Genomic DNA, 21959 nt, shown 5'->3' with positions numbered 1-21959 from the left:
ATTTGTTTGTGAATTGAAACTGTTATGCAGGTCTGTGTATGTTGTGAACATTACATTACAGGTACTTGTGCTTGGAAAACAAAAACAAATACAACTCATTTTTCCCTGCACCAAACCGAAGACTTTACCGAAGGACAAAAGCCATCGGTAATTACCGAGGGCTTTCGCCCTTCGGTAAAGCCCTCGGTAATTACCGAAGGGCTTTACCGAAGGTCAAAAGCCCTCGGTAAAAATAACGATGACGTATTTACCGAGGGATTTCAGACCGTCGCCGGACCCTCGGTAATTGGTCTTTATCGACGATTTTTGAACTTTTCCAAAGGTTTTTGGACTTTTTAACTAAATAATACATGTCATTATTTTATTGATTAATATATTTAAAATAGAATCATTTCAAACTATTATATATTTTAAAAAGTTATAAAAATACCAAAAAAACATTTTCAATATATATATATATATATATATATATATCAAACTATTTGAAGCCGTCGTTCAGTTTCGGCTTTTCACTTTTCAGAATCCCCAGAACCTTTACACTTTTTCCACCAACACATATTGCTACCCAGCTATGCCAAGCATGGAGGATTCACCATTAAGAGAAGCAAATCTTCCACTTCTGGAACATCACTCTCTGACAGATGAAAGAGATGAACAAGACCAAAAACTGTTACCAAGGTTTTGGATCGAGTCGAAGAAGCTTTGGCACATAGTAGGCCCTTCAATTTTTAGCCGTGTTGCATCCTATTCCATGTTAGTCATCACTCAAGCCTTCGCTGGGCGTCTAGGTGACCTCGAACTCGCCGCCATCTCCATTGCCCATAATGTCGTTATTGGCTTCGACTTTGGCCTCTTGGTATGTATCAGTATCATCAGTATCAAGTTTCAACTCCATAAATTTTCATCAAAGGTTTACTCTAAATATATAGATACACAATTAAAATTGAAATTCTTATTACAAAACAGTATCGAAAATTGCTTAAACTAAAAGTTATGACCGAATTCAAGTTAAGTAGCACAAAATTCATTAGACACAACTTATTTAACTGTTTTCAATGTTGTTCTTTAATAAAGATTTACGTTAAGTGGAAACACACACAAAATTACAAAACATGATCATAACCTGGAAACGAAGTAAACTAGTATGAGTATAAGGAAGTGTTTAGGTTGAAGACTGATTGAGACAGTAATTTGTGTTTGTTCTGTGATTTAACTAGTTGGGCATGGCAAGTGCCTTGGAAACGCTATGTGGGCAAGCCTTTGGAGCAAAAAAGTACTACATGTTAGGCGTTTACTTGCAGCGTTCGTGGATCGTTCTTTTCATTTGCTGTATCTTGCTTTTGCCTCTGTACTTATTTGCCTCGCCGGTGTTGAAGCTGTTGGGGCAGCCCCATGATCTGGCGGATTTAACCGGTACGGTGTCGATGTGGTTGATACCGGTGCACTTCGCGTTTGCATTTCAGTTTCCTCTGCAGAGGTTCTTGCAGTGCCAGGTGAAGACTGCGCCTATTGCGTGGGTGTCTCTGGTGGCGCTCTTGGTGCATGTGTTTGTGAGCTGGTTGTTCGTGTTCAAGTTGGAGTTCGGAGTTATTGGCGCTGCTGCAACCATTAACATCTCGTGGTGGGTGCTCACGTTGGGGCTCTTTGGGTACAGTGTTTGGGGTGGCTGCCCTCAAACTTGGGCTGGTTTTTCAGTTGAAGCTTTCTCTGGGCTTTGGGAGTTTGTCAAACTCTCTGCTGCTTCTGGAGTCATGCTCTGGTACACTCTCTCTCTCTGTTTCAACTTTTGTTCTTGTCAATGTTTGTGTTGCATTGTTTGAACTTTGTTTCCGCAGCTTGGAGAGTTGGTATTACAAAATTCTGATCGTGATGACCTGGAACCTTGAGAATGCAGAGATTGCTGTCGATGCTTTGTCCATATGGTAATTTCATTAAAAAGCTGATACTTCTAGTGTTTATTCATTTAAAGATTTTTGAAAAATAAGTTTTAATCTATGTTTATTTATAATAATAACAAGCACATATAATTAATTTTATGAAAAGCTATTCAAAATAGTTTATGATGTACACCAAAAATCAGTGTTATTCCAATTCAAAGTTACTTTTTTTTTCTTATACCTTAATGCCAGTTATGTGCTCTATTTATGGCAGTATGAGCATCAATAGCTTGGAGTTGATGATTCCTTTTGCATTCTTTGCTGCAACAGGGTAATATATATTATCTCAGCACGATATTTTCCCTTTTCTTTTCAAGTATTTTGGTTTTTATTTTAGTTTTTAGTTGTGTGCCTCCCAGAATAAACTGGAAATATATATCATGGATAAAAATATAGATGGAGGGAGTGAAGAATGCGGTTAGGATCATAGAGAAGCATCACCAATCACCCTCTATAAAAAAAACATAATTAAGATCAATAATAGAATAACATATATCTATAAATAAAAAAATAATATAAAATAAATGGAAAGAGTTTATGGGTTTTAAAATATTCACTAGTGCAAAAACGCTGATTAACGTCATCTCTTAGACTTTGATTAGGGGTAAGTTCGGCGTATATTGATGATCGGTGGCGTTTTTGCAAATAAGTTGGTCATATAGACATCATTTAGGCGGTTCCCCGACGTCTACAGTCTTTTATACGTCGGGGTTGTCCTAACTGACGTCTATATGTCTGATAGGTGGGTGAAAAGTCATTTCTTTCAAACATATAGACGTTCGTTGGACGGGGCCTCGACATCTATATGGTGGAAATTAACGGCTATTCACCTACCTGTCAGACATATAGACGTCAGTTAGGACTTCTCCAACGAATATATGTCTGCCAGGTTGGTAAATAGTCACTCTTTTCCACCATATAGACATTAGTTTGGTGGAATCTGACGTCTATATGTATGTCAGGCAGGTGAAAAGTCATTCATTTCCGTCATATAGATGTCGGATCTCGCCAAACTGACGTCTATATGGTGGACATTAATGGCTATTCAACTACCTGTCAGACCTACAAACGTCAGTTAGGAGATAACTGTCGTCTATATGTCTGCCAGGCAGGTGAAAAGTCATTCATTTCCGCCATACAGACCTCGGATGCCTCCTCAATGGCGTCTATAATAGTATATAGATGTTAGTGGCATTAGTAGTTGACGTTTATAAGCTCCGCGAATATTAATTTTTAAATCAGAAAGACGTCATATTAGTTAAGTGCCCGACGTCTTTTCCATTATAGATGCCGGGCTTCTAGGCAACCGACGTCTCATTTCTTGTTAAATGAGTGATTGCGAACCAGCAGTTTAGCGCACTAGTTTCTCCTAGGCAACCATCGTCTTCCTTCACGTTTTCTCTTCGCTGCATTGCATTTTCGGATGCGTTTAATCTCTTTTGATATGCTTAAACTTGCTTTTAATCCGATTAAAGTTATCTTTGATGTATATATTTTATTTGAACCGATTAAAATGTGTTCTCGTTGTGTTTTGGTGCGGTTTTTTCTTGTGTCTTTGGGTAGCGTAGTGCACCTTCTCCCTTTGCTAGTTTCCTCCTAAGAAAAACTTACGTTTTTTTGGATCTCTCATGGCATTCCAACCCGAAAGACGAACCTGGGTCATTGCATAGAGTCATTCCCACCGCCAGGTTTGTCGGAGTGGACCTATGCAACGACCCAGGTTTGTTTTTGGGTTGAAATACCATGAGAAGTCCAAAAGATGCAATTTTTTCTTACGAGGAAACTAACAAGGGAAGGAGGTGCTATTACGCTACCCAAAGACACGAGAAAAACCGCATCAAAACACAACACTTCATAGACGTCGGTTAATGTAATGACCAACGTCTATAGTGCCCATAGACATTGGTTAATGTGATGACTGACGTTTATAGTGCTCATAGACGTCGATTAAAGTAATGTTTGACGGCTTTACAGACGTCAGATGTGTCACGGACTGACGTCTAAGTGTGGCCTTAGACGTCGGGTACTGTAATTAATGTCTGATGTTTTTATAGACGTCGAGCTTTGGCCTAAACCGACGTTTAACTTTGGTCTAAACCGATGTTTATAGTGGCGTCGCTCCTGCAGAAATCAGACGTCCTATTAACGTCATCCGTAAAGACGTCAGTTTCTAAGGTGACATTAAATGCCGAAAATAACCGATGTCTAAAGCCCATTATGCACTAATGATTAATTGTGACTAAATTTATTTGGAAATAGAGAGTTTTGTATGGTGAAATGGTACAAATAGTGATGAAATGACGATCCTTTTCTGATCAATCACCATTCAGCACCAATTATTAATATGAATGAAAGATAGTTAGGGAAAAGAAAACAATGGTAGCCACAGGAAAATATAGTTTGGTAAAAGTAGTAAGGCCAGACTTGTCCATTATTCAGAGGCTATGTTTGCTTTTGTTGCGGTGTTGAAGGGGAATCTCACCTACAGATTTGGATGTCTCTGGAATTTAGTAAATTGAGAGCACGTAGTATGAGTGTTTGCATGGATTCCTCGCGAGTTCATTGCTTACTTTTTTTAATCTATTTTCTTCTTGTTTCTTTCTCACTCTCAGAATTTTTAATGTTAGATATTTGATATGGTCCTAAAAGCTGATAATTGTCACTATCTCTGCTTCTGTCTTCTCATTGCTCCATATGGAGGCTGGACCATCCTGTTGCACATAGGTTGAATGATACACCACAACATTATCATATCATATACAAAGTAAACAAGTGAAAATGAAGGAATAAAAGAAGGAGGTATACAAAATTTTGAATTAAAAATGTAACAATAACAATTATGTTTATATGTTTCCTACATAATCAATTATACACTTATTTTAATTATTAAAATATTTAAAAATCATAAATATAACAAATTATATTTAATATTCTTTTTCATTTCCATACATTATAAAAAAAACCATATTTATTAACAATCACATTTCATTGATAAAGAAATTTCTTTTAGTAAAGTCAAATTATTCATGAATTATCAATACTAAAAACTTCATTGAAAAAGTGTTTGTTGGTAAATTTTATTGATAAATATTCAGTATTCAGTGATATTATTATCAATAATGATTATGAATTTGTTGGTAAGTGTATAAATTCCTTAAACATTATTTGTTGGTATTTTTATCGAATGTGTTAAAACTGTACTAACAAAAACATTTTGTTGATAATTACCAAAGCACATATTTCGGTGCTAAGTTTTCCTTACCAATTATTGATGGGTATTTATTGATATTATTTATCAGTTATTTCGGTGCTAAGTTTTCCTTACCAATTATTGATGGGTATTTATTGATATTATTTATCAGTTATTTAAGGTTATTTTGTAGTCAATGTGGTTTTATTCTATACCCAAGAAATCTGAACCTATAATCAAACCAACATATATATTATAATCAAACCAGCATTTATATCACAACTAATCGGACAACAAACCAACATTTATATTACAGGGAAACATTTAGTTAATTGCACAATATAAAATTCTCAAAGTTATGATAGAATCTTAATAATGTGTAAAAAAATGTCTACTTTTACAAATTCATATTAACTTAAAATTAAAAAAACATTACATCAGAATGTTAACCTTAATGGCAAATGTCTAATAATCTTTAGGAGAAGTTAATGCATCTTATGCTAAGGAGTTTTTGAAAGCATATTGATACTGAGAAAAAGGGTTTAGGAAAATACGAATTTGAGAATACAAATTTTTAGCGAGAGTAAAGGTTAGGAATGGTTGATTTGAGAAAAACCAATTCTTGGAATGGGATGAATAAAATTCATAGGATAAATGTTCTTTTAACAATTTTTTTTACTAGTGTGTGATTGTTTTGTTTTAAATTAATAGACTAATAAAATAATGATGTGTAATCTATTATTAAAAATTTATTGAAAAAAGTTGATGACATATCATAATCCAATTTATAGAATGGATAAGAAGTGAGGAATAGATTGCATCTTTTGAATTACAAAATTTTATTTCAATTTTTCCACTTTTGTAGACAAATCGACAGATGGCTTTTACAATCTTATTAAAGGGTGTTATTAACAGATATTTTGTTAAAAATTTCACAACTCACTTTATTGATAGCTATATTTATTGATAAATCAAATTGCTTGAAAATTAATTTATATAAAACATTTTATATTATAGAAAGGTTAAATTAAATTAAAAGATAAATATTAATAGTATATAGTTACCTAATATTAATATTTGATTCAATAATTAATTAAACCCTTGTTTTTTTTATTTTAAAAATTCCAACTAATTTGTCCGTTAATTTTATCAAATGTTTTTAATCTAATATTTCAATTTTATTCTAACTTTTTCTTAGTTAATTTTACCAGAGACTATTATGATATACTACAAAAGGAAATGAGCTATTTTGAATTCAGGATTACGGAAGTAATCCGTTTAAATTTGAGAAATTATAAGAAAATTACATCGTATGGAACAAAAACTATATTTACATTTTAATGTACTTAACTGTTACTTAATTAACTTTCAGACCATCTTGATTTCTGCATCATAAATTGATTGAAGAGATGCCCCTTTTAGCATAATTAAACGTAAAGAAAACATTTAAACTTAAAAGAGAAAGATAAGAAGGAAAGTGAGATATAACGAAGCAAACAACAACCTAAAAACCATTACATTTTATTAGTAATTTTATTAGCTAATATGCAATCTGCAGAGTGAGAGTTGCAAACGAGCTTGGAGGAGGGAACGGAAAAGGAGCCAAGTTTGCTACTACAGTATCTGTGGTGACATCTGTTATTATAGGACTCTTCTTCTCTATCTTGATTTTAATATTGCATGATAAAATCGGCTACATATTCTCTAATAGCAAACCTGTTCTTGACCAAGTAAACAACCTTTCTCTTCTATTAGTCTTCACAATTCTTCTCAACAGTGTTCAGCCAATTCTATCAGGTATCACATCAATATTCAATGTAGCTTTCACATTTTATATACAAATACTGCAAAATTGTATCTCTATTTATTCCCTTTTTGGATGATTTTGAGTAGGAGTGGCTGTAGGATCAGGTTGGCAATCATATGTTGCATACATAAACTTGGGTTGCTACTATATTATTGGTTTGCCTCTTGGAATTTTGATGGGATGGGTCTTCAAACTAGGAGTTATGGTATGTTTAATGTCACCCTGTTTTAGACGTTTATGCAGTTATTTCACATGCATTAACCTATGATTCTTACACCATTTGCTTATGAAATTGAACAAAGGGAATCTGGGCTGGGATGATTTTTGGTGGCACAGCTACTCAGACATTAATATTGAGCATCATTACCATTCGGTGCGACTGGGAAAAGGAGGTAACATTCTGACTATTCTTCAATCTTAGTGTATTTTTTTTTCTTTCTCTTTAATTGTGTTAATGGTCCTCACTTCGAATTATCTAATATTAATAGATGTATTTTGTTGGTTAAAAATTTCAGGCTGAGAGTGCGAAACTGCGTATGACGAAGTGGACAGATTCAAAACATGAACTGAACTAAAGTATCTGCATATTTATTTAATTTGTAATTTTCTGACAATTTAATTCATTTCCTAAAATATGAATATAGTCCACATGTTGTGTGTATATATATCAATTTAGTGAAAACATTACACTCACTAATTCAATATGGATCGCATACTAAAATAAAAACAAGAACAAAAGGTCAATTTTTGTTCCAAGAATTAAAATAGACATTTTTTTAGAACATAAAACAAGAACATAATTAATTAATAATAGCATATTGATTATTTCTTTACGAAGTAGACTTAAATACTTTTTGAATTTTTGTAAGATGTAGAAATATGATTTTAGCATTTTTTAAATTTTATTTAATTTTCATCACCCTAAAAGTTATGAAATAGTTTTGTTAAGTTCTTAAGATCATGCTAACTACATTCGCATTTGATTAAAGAAAAAAAAACGTTTGTAGGAACAAAAAAAATTCATTGATCATTTTACAAAGATGTAACATGCAAGAAAAATACATGCCTGAGTTGGATGTGGGGGAAAAGTTATCTATACCACAAAGTCACATGACATGCGATCTACAAGGAAAAAGGTGAAGGAAAATCATGAGACAGACTATGTCCTCTGAGATCATTATACGAGTGGTATTTTTCTCTTTGAAAAATTCTTTTGTTTCTCTCTTAAATTGTTCTAATGTACTTTTTCATTTTGAATTTCTTTTCTGTCTTAAATCTGGTTATTAATCCTCGATTAGAGCTTGTTATTTCTTGCTAAATATTTGTTCTTATTATTGTATTGAAACATTTAAATCTCGTTTTTCGTTAATAAGTTCAATACTTGAAAACTCTGCATTACAACTTCATAGAATAATTGTAATATATCAACTCTTATCACTTGTTTCAGTTATTTTTGTTTCATTGGTTCCTTCATTGACGCTATGGCTGAGAACATTCGTTTGAAGAAATTACAAGCAAAAGTACATGGTCATTTTGATGAACTTCGCAAACTAATGGATCTACTAGAACTTCGTGATCGTTAACAAGGGCTCATACTCAACAAGTCCAAGCAGATGCGCAAACTCATATGGATCAATTCCAACAATCTTTAGAGTTAATAGCGAAATCGCAATTTCCATGGTGCCATTTTGGGAGCAAATTAGTTGCATGTTATGTTATTGGCTAAGGACATATGTCCTTGGAATTTCCACATTTCGATGGAAAATCATTGGTGTTAGAGTGGATTTTTAAGGCAAAAAAGTTCTTTAACTATCACTATACGCCTGATGTTGAGAGAGTAGAGATCGTTGCAATGCATTTCGAATAAGATGTTGTGCCTTGATTTCAAATGCTTCAACGTCTATCTACAGTTCAATCATGGACAGATTTGACGCACGCTTTGGAATCTCAGTTTGGTCCCTCTCCTTTTGATTGTCCAATGGCTGAGCTATTTAAATTAAACCAAACTAGTACAATTTCTAATTATTATTATAAATTTATGTCGTTGGTAAACCGATCAATTGGCTTATCTGATGAAGCTTTATTAAATTATTTCTTAAGTGGGTTACGTGCTCAAATTAGACATGATATGGTAGTTCAAACTCCTAATTCTTTGATGAGAGCAATAACCTTGGTAAATTTATATGAGGATCGATATTTACCCATGGTTAAATCTAATCCAATTCTTATTCGACGTTATTTGCCAGTGGCTTCAACTAGTGTTAATACTTCACAACAACAACCCAAACCTATGGTTAAATCATCTCTTCCACCATTATTACCTAAACCTACAATTTTAGCCTTGACCAATAGTAATGTCAAAAAAATAAGTCCAGCTGAAATGCAAATTCGCAAAGAAAAAGGACTATGTTATTTTTGTGATGACAAATTTACTTTTAACCATTGGTGAAATAGAAAATATTTATTTTTGAATTTAGAGGATGACTTGTTGGATCCTAATTATGAGCCATCACTTAATCTTAATCTACAGGTTGTTAGTGAAGAAATTGGGATTGCATACCATCATTTATCACTTAATGCACTTAAAGGTGGCGTTGGTGTGGGTACAATTCAATGTTTTGCTTATATTGACAAGCTACTCGTGACTGTTTTAGTGGATAGAGGGAGTTCAGATAATTTTTTGCAACCTTGTCTTGCAAAAGTTTTTAAGCTTCTGGTGGAACCAACACCCATGTTCAAAGTAGTGGACAGAAATGGGAATTATCTGGCAACAGAAGGTTTAATTCAAAAATTGGTCATACAAGCTCAAGGGAATTTGTTTCAAATTTTTGTACATTTACTTCCAATTTCAGGTGCATATCTTATATTAGGAACTGGTTGAAAACTTTAGGTCCTCATGTTGCTAATTATGAATCCTTGAATTTAAAATTCTTATATAATGGTAAGATTCTAATATTGCAAGGGGATGTTGATAATGTTTCGATGTAGGCTCAATTGTGTAACATCCCATTTTAAGAGTGTAAAAAACTTCTAAAATAAAATATTACATATATGATAATGGAACCACTATATGAAAACAAACCTCCAAAAATATAAGAGATCTACCTCTATAGATCAACCTAACAACTCGTTTGCTTCACCCTCACCTCTCGCTGGAACGGTTGAAAAGAACATATCCCTAAGCTTACATCATTTAAGTGATCATCACAAAAGAGAAAACAACATATAGACAGGCAACACAAAAGCAAGGGTAAGCTAGTGGTAAAACAATTTATTATAATAAAATAACATTACAACATGTTTTACACTTCACACAATAACATTATCCATCCTAAACATGCAACAGACTTAGACTTGACCATCCGAATATATAACGAATGTCTAGTTATAACATTTTTTGCTCTTTGTGTGGTGGAACAACTGACAACCATCAAAGCTACCACACAAGGTTGGTCCTTTTAACATGTCCTTTGCGAGATGGACAAAAGCCCCTAGGCCAGGACCATAGTGGCTTATGCAATTGTGTGGTGGAACAACTGACAACCATCACAGTTACCACACAAGGTTAGGATATACCACATCTTAGGCCATACTAAAAGCACCTACACAAAAACCTCCTGCTACTCTCATCATATGACTTATCACTCTCTACTTGACCATGGGTAGTCATTAGAGTGTTAGAATAACCCATTAGAACTAAGCTTTTTACATTTGTAACAACAACCCATGAAAATACCAATAAGGAATTCCTCCTTGGAACTCTTTTCCATAACCTTTCATTTACATATAAATTCTCATATAATATTGCCAAAGAACAATTGAATCAATATACATCCACCGTACTGAGATACAATACATCACCATCTTACTAGACAACCCCTTTCATATTAAAAATCTATCGATCTTACATATGTCCTTAGTTTGGAAGTTGCTCGGAACAACTCAGGAATTCATCTTATTCAACGCAAGTACACTCTTGACCTCTTTAGCAAGGTTGGAATGCTACGTTGTGCCCCTATGTCTACTCCCACGACACACTCCTCTTGCTTAACCAATAAAGGAGATCTCCTCAATGATGAAGATTCCTCCTCCTGTCACATACTCATCAGGCATATAATTTATTTCACCAATACCAGACTATAGATAACCTTCTCTGTCAAGAATCTCAGTTTATTTGTCTCATCTATTACCACCCTAAATCAACAAGCTTCCAACCATATTCTTAGATATCTAAAGGGAGCCCCTAACAATGGTATCTTTCTCTAAAGCAACAATATTAGTCAACTCAAAGCATATAGAGACTCTAAATAAGCCACTTGCCCCAACTCTAGAAAATTCAACACGATTTACTCGGTTTACCTCGAAAACTCAATATTTTCTTGGAAACCCAAAAAGCAGCAAATTGTTTATCAAAGTTCATTTGAAGTAGAAATATCATGCTCTAACCTCCGTCAGTTGTGAACTACAATGGCTCATTTATGTTCTCTGGAATCTTCGTATACTAATCATTTAACCTATTATAGTTTATTGTGACAATTGTTGTAAAATGCTGACAGAATCACGAACAAATTTTCCTGAGGCGTGTAGAGTCACTGTCCTTAAGGACTTATCTGCGGTGTGCGCAAGTCTCCCAGGATACAATAGGAACTTCTCAGAATATTTCTGAGGATCTCAGAACTAGCAAGGAACTCTTAAAAGAGTATAAGACTAACCCAGAATATTTTAGAAGAGAGAAAAGAGCTAGAGAATAAAACTCAAAAAAGAGAAGAATGATTTTTGGTGTGTCTTGGAATGAGGAGGAGCTCCCTATTTATAGAGCTAGGGAAGAATCAAGAAAATAAAAGGAATTAAAAGTCATAAATAATTTAATTAAAACTTGAACGTTGCTTAATAATTCCAAATTATGAAAGGAATGAACGTTGCAACATTTTAAATGAATTGAACGTTGCTACTTGAACGTTCAAAAATTTCATTACCCATTAATAGAAATAACGTTGCAAACGGTTTCACTTTTGCAATAATAATAAAATATTATAACAACAATCACCCAACTATCCAAATCGGCCCCAACTAGGTGTTTCATCAATGTACAAAACACATCAAAATAGACTCTCACATTGTAAGGGACAAGATCAACAATGGTCTCCTAAAGTTTTTACCCATTTCAAGTACTCCGCAAGCCACAAACCTTTTTACCAAACCTTTTACTCTTGCTCCTACTCCTTTCAAACACCTTCATTCCAAGTTGGGAACAACTAACATCTACTCCCAACTTAAGGGGTGATAGAATTTTTATAGCTTGGCAAGCTCGGTACAAATTGGTAGCATAATTCAGCACAATTGGTAGGACAGTCCGGCAAACTTGGCAACACAATCTGACAAGCTGGGCAAACAACTCGGCTACATAGCTCAACAACACCGCTCCTTTGTTCGTGGTTTACCTGTATGCCAACATTTTTCTATTTATTTTCTATTTTTCCTTTTCTTTTCTTATATAATTGTTCTCCCTTTCGAGATGCAGACAATTGTATTTTTCTTCCTTTTCTTTTATCAAGATACTATTTTGTTACTATTTTTTTGTGTTCAATCCATCTTTTCGTAGACATGGCGTTCACTACTTATTTAACAAACATTTTTTATATTATGAATTACATCCATAATTCGTGTTAAGTTTTAAAAGAATTAGTTGTGTTGTTATACACAAGGAATGTAAAAAGTTAATTAAAAAACTAATTACATGTTTACACAATTTAATATTAAAATTAAAAAAAATTATTTAACCTTATATATTTATATGATTTTATATATTTAATAATTAATTTACCAAATATTTATAATTTAGTGAGTTAGTTTATCAACTTAATTTCTCAACTATTTAACTTGTAATCATATCAAACATACCTTTGTGTTAAATGATTTAATGAATTTAGTGTTAAGTAGATTGACCGAAGACTGAAAGTAAATCATGGCTATGACTAAATTAGCATAAAATTGGGTACATTTTTTTCACTATATCAATTTTCGACCCTTTGTCAAATGATGCCTGTTTTTAGACTTTTTCATATGTTGTATTATTGTGTTTTGGAAATGAAAGGGCCATTCTCTGTACACTTTAAACATCTAAGTCAATTTTGAAAACATCTGCAAAAGAATAATTGCGAAAGAAAGAAAATTTATTCATAATAAAAGATAAATTTCATATGAATTTTGTAAACTCTGAAAATATTTCTATTTATTTCAATAGTGTTGGATATAGTTTTTAAATACCCAAGTTTCCTCTTCCCTTTTCTTCATATCTTCAAAATTTATAAAGCAAAACCAAACCATGCTATTAAATTTTCTCGGACCGTTTATGCTTTTTAGTTAAAAATTTCTATTTCATACTTAGCTTCATCTATTTAATAAACAAATAGTAACTAATATTAATTTTTTTCTTAAAAGCATTTATTTCTTAAAACGTGATTGCGAGGATTATTTTTTTTTTCTTCTTAAAGTATTCATTTCACATTATTGAACAATATTACATAATATTGAAACATCAATTTATGTTATAAAAAGATATTAATTGCAGAACTCAAAGAACTTAAAAAAGAAAAAGTCACCTGTAACTTATTTTATTGATTTGTTTAAATTTACTTTAAACAAAATATTTGAAATGAATGAATTATAACATGATGTAAAAATATTATAAAAAATAAATTATTAAATATATATATATATATATATATATATATATATATATAATTTACTTAAGGGAGTTTTTTAGTTAGTAAATCTTAAGAAAGTGTATCAAGTTTTAATTTAAAAAAAATCTTATTAAAAAAAACCAACTTTAAATGTAAGCTTATTTCAATAATTTTAAAATTTAATTTAAAATAAAAAATAAATAGTAGTTATTTCTGGTCCACATGTAAGAGAAGTTATTACTTTTTCTTATATATTTTTTAAAAGGTAGTTGTTCTTTAAAATAAAAAATAAAATAAAAAGTTGTTGTTTTCTAAAATAAAAATATAAATAAAAAGTAATAACAACTCATCCCGTGGACCAATCAGAATGAGAAAAAAATACCATTTATTTTTTATTTTAAATTAAATTTTAAAATTATTAAAATATTCTTAAATTTTAAAGTTTGTTTTGTTTGAGATTTTTTTGTAACCTATGATTTGGTACACTTTTTAAAAGGATGTTACTCCCTCCACCCATGTTTGCTTCCTCACCTCCCCAATTTTATGTAATATTTTTTAATTCCAAAAATATCCTTTCTTTACTTTTACTCATTACTTTTTTCTAAAACCTTATCTTTTTACTCTTATTGACTCTGACGCACATCACACCCCACCCCCACATTCTTACTTTCTTTTTTCCTCTCTTATTCTCCTCTTTTTCCAATTTCTCATTCACCTCAAAGTTCTCTTGTTTGGTGCTTGATTGGTGGTATGTTGCTTGGTTCATGATGAGTTTGTGGTGAAGTAAAGTTTGATTCTTCTATATACACCTCTCTTCTGCATTAAATGAAGAAAAAGAAAAAAAGCGAAAAATGCAACAGATATTGGACATCCGTTGAACCTTCAACGGAGCTCCAGAAGACATGGGAAGTTCACCCTGCACCTCCAAAAATTGATCCTGCACCTCCAAAATACCAAACATACCCTTACCAAAAATATTATTGTCGATGTTCAAAAATCGGTTAAAAACTTTATTTAACCGGCATTCGAAATACGGTTAACAAATTTCCTTAACCGGTTTTCGAATTCCGATTAAGCTTTTTTTTACTTTGTTTTTTATTTATCAATAACAATAAAAAAATATATTAAAAATATTAAAAATTTAACATTTTAAATTGTAAAAAAAAATTAAAAATTATTTATTTAAATTCCACAATTTAAAATTGTTTTTTTAATATAATAAATATTTAATTAATTTAAAAACAAAAAAAATAAAAAAAAAATATATGTTAACCGTATTTGGAAATACGTTAATATTGTAACCGTATTTCCAATTACGGTTTTTCAATTTGTTTTTAATTTTACAATATCTTTTATAGTTTTTAATAAATAAATATAATTTTAATTTAAAATATTAAATTTTAATTTATAACTTTTTAATATGTATTATTATTTATTATGATTATTAAATAAAAAATAAATTTTAAAATTTTAAATTTTATTAACAAATTTTCAGTTTTTTAAATTTTAAATTTTTACATTTTATTTTAAAAATTTTAAATTTTATTAACAAATATTAAAAACTTTTTATTAATTTTCTTTTATTTCTTTTATTATTTATTATGATTATTAAATTTTTTGTTTAAAAAACTGAAATTTGTTTAATAAAATTTAAAATTTTTAAATTTATTTTTTATTTAATAATCATAATAAATAATAATACATATTAAAAAGTTATATATTAAAATTTAATATTTTAAATTAAAATATTATTTATTTATTAAAAAGTATAAAAGATGTTATAAAATTAAAAACAAATTGAAAAACCGTAATTGGAAATACGGTTACAATATTAACGTATTTCCAAATACGGTTAACATATTTTTTTTATTCTTTTTGTTTTTAAATTAATTAAATATTTATTACATTAAAAAAAGAATTTTTAATTGTGGAATTTAAATAAACAATTTTTATTTTTTTTTACAATTTAAAATGTTAAATTTTTAATATTTTTAATATATTTTTTTATTGTTAATAATAAATAAAAAACAAAGTAAAAAAAGTTTAATCGGAATTCGAAAACCGATTAAGGAAATTTGTTAACCGTATTTCGAATGCCCGTTAAATAAAGTTTTTAATAGATTTTTGAACACCGACAATAATATTTTTGGTAAGCGTATGTTTGGTATTTTGGAAGTACAGGATCAAGTTTTGGAAGTGCAGGGTGAACTTCCCCAAATATGGGATATCCGGACATGGGACATCCGTCCACGGACATCTCATTCATCATCATATTTCTTCCCTCTCTGTTGTCAAGATCTCAGTCTCTACATTTTCGAGCATTCCAACAACTTCAGCAAATGATGGCCTCACATCATGGTTGGGATCCCAGCATCTTGTCATGATGTCACGGAGAACAGGTAAGCAATCATTGGGTATGATCGGACGAACATTTTTGTTGACAACTGCAAATGCTGCCTGCACTGCTGTCATGTTCTGAAATGGAAGCATACCGGTGATGAGTTCCCATAGAACATTTCCGAAGCTATATACATCCTCCTTTTGTGTGTATGGCCTATGCTGAATCATCTCCCTACAGTTCATCAGCGAATAACATATCTAAATACTACACTAAATTAACTTTTAAACAAGTAAATAACACATTTAAAACTAATTATGAATTTTTACATTTCAAACATGTTAGATAATTGGATTTTGGTCATAGCAGAAACATAAAAACATGCAGAATCTGAATCTGACTTGATCAGTAATATTATGTGTCATGAATGGAACTGTCCATATACATTATAATTGTTGGTACAAAAATAGCATAAATAAATCTCCCACATGGTATTATTATTGATTACCATCTAGTTCTAGAAACTAACAACATACCTCATTCCGCAGAGAATAGTCTTAAAAGAAATAAAAAAGACAAAGAAAATGGTAAATATATCATTAATCATTATAAGAAAGTCATTAAAAAAAACAACTAAATGACATTCTAATTCATCTGAATATCTAACAGCTAATACTCAATGGAAAAAGTCTTTTTAACAATTCTTTTTTGACAACTTTTTGACAACGCATACGTGGCAATTTGTGATTGGTCCGTTTCAAATATTTTTTTAGAATAGATTCAAACAGACCAATAGAATGATGACACGTGTCCTGTTGTAAAAAAGTTGTTAAAAACGAGTTGTTAAAATATCATTGTCCATACTCAATTTTACAAACGATACACATTTGAATTCCTCCTTTCCCTTTAAAGGCCCCACATACTAACTAATCAATGTCCTGCCTTGAATACTCTCCCTTACCCATAGTCACCAAATTAGTAAACCTCAAAGATTTAGTCCATCACTAAATTAATACCTCCGTTGTCTAGAATGGACTGAAGAAATAACAAAAAGAACATTTGGGAAACTAATATGGTAACAAATTAAATCTTTCATAGATTAATTTGCTAACAAAAACTTTAGAGGGCTTAAATGATGACAAGAAATTTTATAGAATCAAATTGAAAGCTTATGCTGTTAATAACACTAGTGTAGAAAGGACTTTAGACGTCTGTTATTTTGGGCTTTTATGTCTTTTTCACAACTGACGTCATTACTGGTGACGTTAATGAGACGTCGAAATTTCCATATAACTGACGTCTATATAGACGTGAGTTAGTGACATGTCCGACGTCTATAGACTTTGATCATGGCATTAACCGACGTCTAAGGACACTATAGACGTCGGTGTAGGCATTAACCGACGTCTAATATAGTTGTTGTGTTTTAATGCAGTTTTGTTGCTGTCTTTGGATAGCCTAGTAGCACATTTTGTCTTTGCTAGTTTCCCCCAAAATAAAGCTTGCGTCTTTTGAATTTCTTATGGCATTTCAACCCAAAACCGAACATGGGTTCTTGTCTAGTTCCATTTTCAACCGCAAGAGGAAAAATTATGGTGAAACGATAACTAGGCAATGACCCAGGGTCGTTTTTGGGTCGAAACACCATAGGAAATCCAAAAGACACCGCTTTTTCTGGGAGGCAGCTAGCAAAGTCAGAATGTGGTACTACGTTACCGCAAGAGAGGAATAAAACTACACTAAAACACAACACAAGGAAAACACATTTTAATCAGTTGAATCAGAAAATAATCGATGAAAGACTAATATAATCGGACTGAAACAAAGTTTAAATAGTTTAAATAAAAAAAGATGCACCTGGAATGCAATGCCGCAAGAGAGAAAAATGAGAGGAGTAAGACAATGATGTTTGCGTAACTGCGAGTCTGTGGTTTATTCAACATGAATTGAGCCGTCGGTTACAACAGAAACTGACGTCAATAGTCAGCTAGACGTCAGTTATCTCACAAATGTGACTTTCAAGATAACTTTTAATCTGCCTTTTGCTTGCACCTTAGACGTTGGACACAAGGGGCGCTGATGTCTACGGCGCTGATCAGAATGATTTTTCAATTTCGGTCAGGGAAGTAAACGACGGTTGTCCTGGTTCACCGACGTCTATAACATTCTAGACGTCGGCCTCCTACTACTAGACGTCGAAGTGTTTGCGAATTTGGTGAGTAGCATTAATTACAGCCACATAGACGTCATTCCCCCAGAAACCAAACGTCTATTTGGCAGAAATTGACTCTTTTCTCGCCTTCTTGTCAGGCTCATTGACGTCAAGTTAAGGGAGGACAAACGTCTATAACATTATAGACACCGGTTATTTATTATGTGACGTCTAAGCACTTGAGAATCAGGTGAAGAACATTAGTTGTAGCCAGATATACGTCTACCCCCCTCATAACCGACGTCAATGGGACAGAAAAGACGGTCTTCTCGCCTACCTTTCAGGCCCTTGGACGTCTGGTTAGGGAAGAACAAACTTCTACTATATTATAAATGTTGTTTGCCCTAGAAACCGACGTCTTGATTACCAACTTATTTACGGTAATGCCATCGTCCATTAATATACATTGAGCCACCCTTTAACCAACGTCTTGTGGGTAACATTAAACAACGTTTTTGCACTAGTGTAAAATGAGTCTAATTTTGAAGCACTTGTAAAACTGTCAACAAATTAAACCCTACATATGGTTTTTAAAGTGGCTATTACAAAAATCAACTATTATTGTAAATAGTATTACAATACCAATGTAATTCAACTAAGTTCACAGAGTATTTCTTTGTTTAGATAAATAAAACTTAAAACAATCATCATAATATATACATGCATTGTTTCAATATTCAAGCAAATTTAACAATTTCAATAATATCTCTTATGCAACACCAAAATAATGTTAAAAATGTATAACATTTGTAACATTTTCTTCTTACACCCCTAAATTTTTGCTAAACATGATTTTGTTAGGAAGAAAGGTGGCAATTGAATTGTCATGAGATTTGATTAAAATGTGAACTGTGTTTAAAGCTAACTAATGTGTAAAGTTTTGTATTTTCTGTGCAGGTGGATCTCATTGCCATTGGCGACTGTTATTTTTTTAGATGTTTCGCTGTTATGAATATATGCTCGTGCTTGAATTGAACTTTTTTCGTTTACTTTAATTCTGGACTAAAGAAGAAATATTATTCCATCACGTGTAATAAAAATTATACTACTCGATTATCTTTCGCTTCTTCACATTTTATATGACTGCTGAATGCTTCTGAAGTCTGACACCGCTCATTCAATAACATTCTTCATTCTGTATAACTAAACATTTTTTTCATGTATTACATCACCCTCTATTTTTCGTCGAAACAACGTATTTCTTCAAACTTTTTCTGATGCAGAACATTTATGTAGTGCAATTAGAACTTTAACTTGCTTATAATTTGCCGTTATTTGGTAAGAAATATTTTCACCACCTTTAACTGATGCGATAACCAATCTTGTGAGAAAAGGAAGAGTAGATAAGATGTAGTGTAAGAAGAATACGCCTCACAAGATACGAAAGCACAAATGCCAACCAAATAAAAGTATTTATGATGAAACCCCAAAATCTAAAGCTACATGCTCGAGAATGCAGAGACTGAGATCTAGACAACAGTTCGGAAGGCCTGGTTCAGGTGTTGCATCACTCAACCAATGACTGCTGACTGATCCTGCGACTGCATATATGCAAAAGTCATATAAACATAGACTCGAAAATTTGGGAGCAAGATGAAACTCTGAAGAAAAAAAATGAAAATCTTATCTGGAGACCTTTTGCTTATTCGGTTTCTTCTTACTGAATCATGCACATCCACACTCTGCACTCAACTCTCTTCTGCCACAGGTAAAAACATTCTCAATTTTCCTTAATTATGTCTGTTATGTATGGAACAAACATCATAAGATTTAACTGTTGACTTTTGTTATGATTTGTAGGAAATGATCCTGGATGTTCTTCTGCCACAAAGGCATGCATATATGGCATTCAATATGGTGATCAATCCTTCTCCGTTGGCTACTTCAGCCGTGAGCGTCTCACCGTCACCACCACCGGCGTCATCAACAACTTCCTCTTCGGCTGTGGTCAAAACAACCAGGGTCTCTTCGGTGGCTCCGCCGGTCTCATCGGCCTCGGCCGCCACCCCATTTCTTTTGTCCAACAAACCGCCTCAAAGTACAACAAAATCTTCTCCTACTGCCTCCCTTCCACCTCTAGCTCCACCGGCCACCTTAACATTGGCGGCTGCGCCTATCGCAAGCTCCTCTACACCTCATTCACCACCATTTCTCGCGGCTCCTCCTTCTACGATCTCGACATCGTTTCCATCATTGTCTCTGGTGTCAAACTCTCTCTCACTCCCTCCCTCTTTTCCAGCGGCGTTGCCATCATCGACTCCGGCACCGTCATCACGCGCCTCCCCCCACTGCCTATGCCGCTCTCCTCTCCGCCTTCCGGCAGGGCATGTCCAAGTACCCCTCTGCCCCTGAGCTCTCCATACTCGACACGTGTTACGAGTACCTAGAAACCTGAACTTGTTAGAATAGCAGCTGCAAGTCCACTCACGAGACACAACAATTACCACATCACACTTTATTTCATGGACATTATTTTTAGAATTCATAGAAACTTCAAGACCTTTTTCAGCAAGAGATTTAGGCAGGTTTCAATCATCCGTTCGCAGCTTCCACTATTCCCTTTTCACGAGACTCTCTCTTTCTGAACCTTGCTTGCGATCCCATAGTGTCAACCTTATATTGTCAACCTTATATATATCCTATTGCATGAACTTTCACCCTCCACACAAGGGAATATTTCATTACACATACAATTAGTAACAAAGGGAAGAAATATGACGATGAATCGGATGTCCCATATCTGAAGCTTCGTTGAAAGTTCAACGGATGTTCCATATCTATTGCATCGCTTTTCTCTTTTTCTTCATTTTTTTCTTCATTTAACACAAAAGAGAAGAGAAGAGAGGTATATATAAAAGAACCAAACTTCACACCACCACAAACTCACCATGAATCAAACAACTTACCATCAACCACAAATCAAGGACAAATCAAGTACAAATCGAGCAACAAACAAGAGAACTTTGTAAATTAGAAATTGGAAAAAAGAGAAGAATAATGTTGTGTTCTTTTATAAGAATTTGAGTGGATTTGAGGGTAATTTTTTTGTTAATTTATTTTAGTGGATTTGTGGGTAATTGAGAGTGGATTTGGAAGTAAAGTTTGTAAAAATCAGTGTAGGATTTTATTGATGTGATAGATTAAAAAAATTTATTTAATTGGTAGAAATTAAAGATTATCAAAATACCCCTAGTTATTAAAATAATATAAAATGATAATTGTTAATGTTATATTTAAATGTAAAAATGTTTATAAAGAGAAAAAAAAAATTAATTTTTTAAAATTTAAAAATTTGTAATTTAATAAATTGAAATAATTTTTTTAATAAGTTTAGCTATTTAGTAAATTGAAATAATTTTTTTATAAGAGAGAAAAAAATAATAATTAATTTTGAAAATAAAATAAAATTATTTTTAAGTAAAATTAATAATTATGTGATATTTAATTATTGCTATTAATAGGATATTTAATTAAGTAAAAGTAAAATCATGTAATTAGTTATTATATATTTTATTTCTTTAATTAATTATTTAAATATGAAATATTAATTAATAGTACCGTATTTAAAATATAAAATAAAACTTATTATTTTTTATTGATTTGCCGTCATTGAATAGCTTCATGTCAGCAGCAAGGGTGGATCAAACAAACACATGTTGGTATCGTAGGGGTTAATTTTTAAAGGAGTTTAGCGCAGCGGATTAAAATACAGAGAGCGTACAGCGTAACAATTCACAGTTGAAACAATTTTGCCTTTTTAATTTTAAACAATTTTCTTTCAGAAAATTT

At 32.2% G+C, this 21959-nt stretch overlaps 2 protein-coding genes across 2 annotated transcripts; both read left to right on the top strand.

Annotated features, from left to right (window-relative positions):
- Positions 1-533: 533 nt before the first annotated feature.
- On the top strand, positions 534-7595 carry LOC106777870 (protein DETOXIFICATION 27-like). The gene is made up of 8 exons (XM_014665681.2): positions 534-856; positions 1218-1759; positions 1836-1922; positions 2152-2208; positions 6686-6924; positions 7021-7139; positions 7237-7326; positions 7450-7595. The coding sequence occupies exons 1-8, from the start codon at positions 572-574 to the stop codon at positions 7507-7509; spliced, it is 1479 nt and encodes a 492-aa protein (XP_014521167.1). The 5' UTR covers positions 534-571; the 3' UTR covers positions 7510-7595.
- Positions 7596-19784: 12189 nt separating this feature from the next.
- Positions 19785-20557, top strand: LOC106776781 (aspartyl protease family protein At5g10770-like). The gene is made up of 2 exons (XM_014664250.1): positions 19785-19878; positions 19971-20557. Exons 1-2 carry the CDS (start codon positions 19785-19787, stop codon positions 20555-20557), a joined length of 681 nt encoding a protein of 226 aa, XP_014519736.1.
- The last annotated feature ends 1402 nt before the right edge of the window (positions 20558-21959 follow it).

Source organism: Vigna radiata, chromosome 11 (genome assembly GCF_000741045.1).
Source record: "Vigna radiata var. radiata cultivar VC1973A chromosome 11, Vradiata_ver6, whole genome shotgun sequence".
Classification (NCBI taxonomy): domain Eukaryota; kingdom Viridiplantae; phylum Streptophyta; class Magnoliopsida; order Fabales; family Fabaceae; genus Vigna; species Vigna radiata.
Note: the sequence above shows the minus strand (reverse complement) of the source record. Positions and strands in the feature narration are given on the sequence as shown.

Bases quoted from the DNA above. Each gene is read 5' to 3' on its own strand.
- LOC106777870 (XM_014665681.2), top strand. From the start codon at position 572: ATGCCAAGCATGGAGGATTCACCATTAAGAGAAGCAAATCTTCCACTT. The intron at 857-1,217 runs GTATGTATCAGT...TGATTTAACTAG, and splicing joins GCTTCGACTTTGGCCTCTTG to TTGGGCATGGCAAGTGCCTT. The intron at 7,140-7,236 runs GTATGTTTAATG...AATTGAACAAAG, and splicing joins TCTTCAAACTAGGAGTTATG to GGAATCTGGGCTGGGATGAT.
- LOC106776781 (XM_014664250.1), top strand. From the start codon at position 19,785: ATGAAAATCTTATCTGGAGACCTTTTGCTTATTCGGTTTCTTCTTACT. The intron at 19,879-19,970 runs GTAAAAACATTC...TATGATTTGTAG, and splicing joins TCAACTCTCTTCTGCCACAG to GAAATGATCCTGGATGTTCT.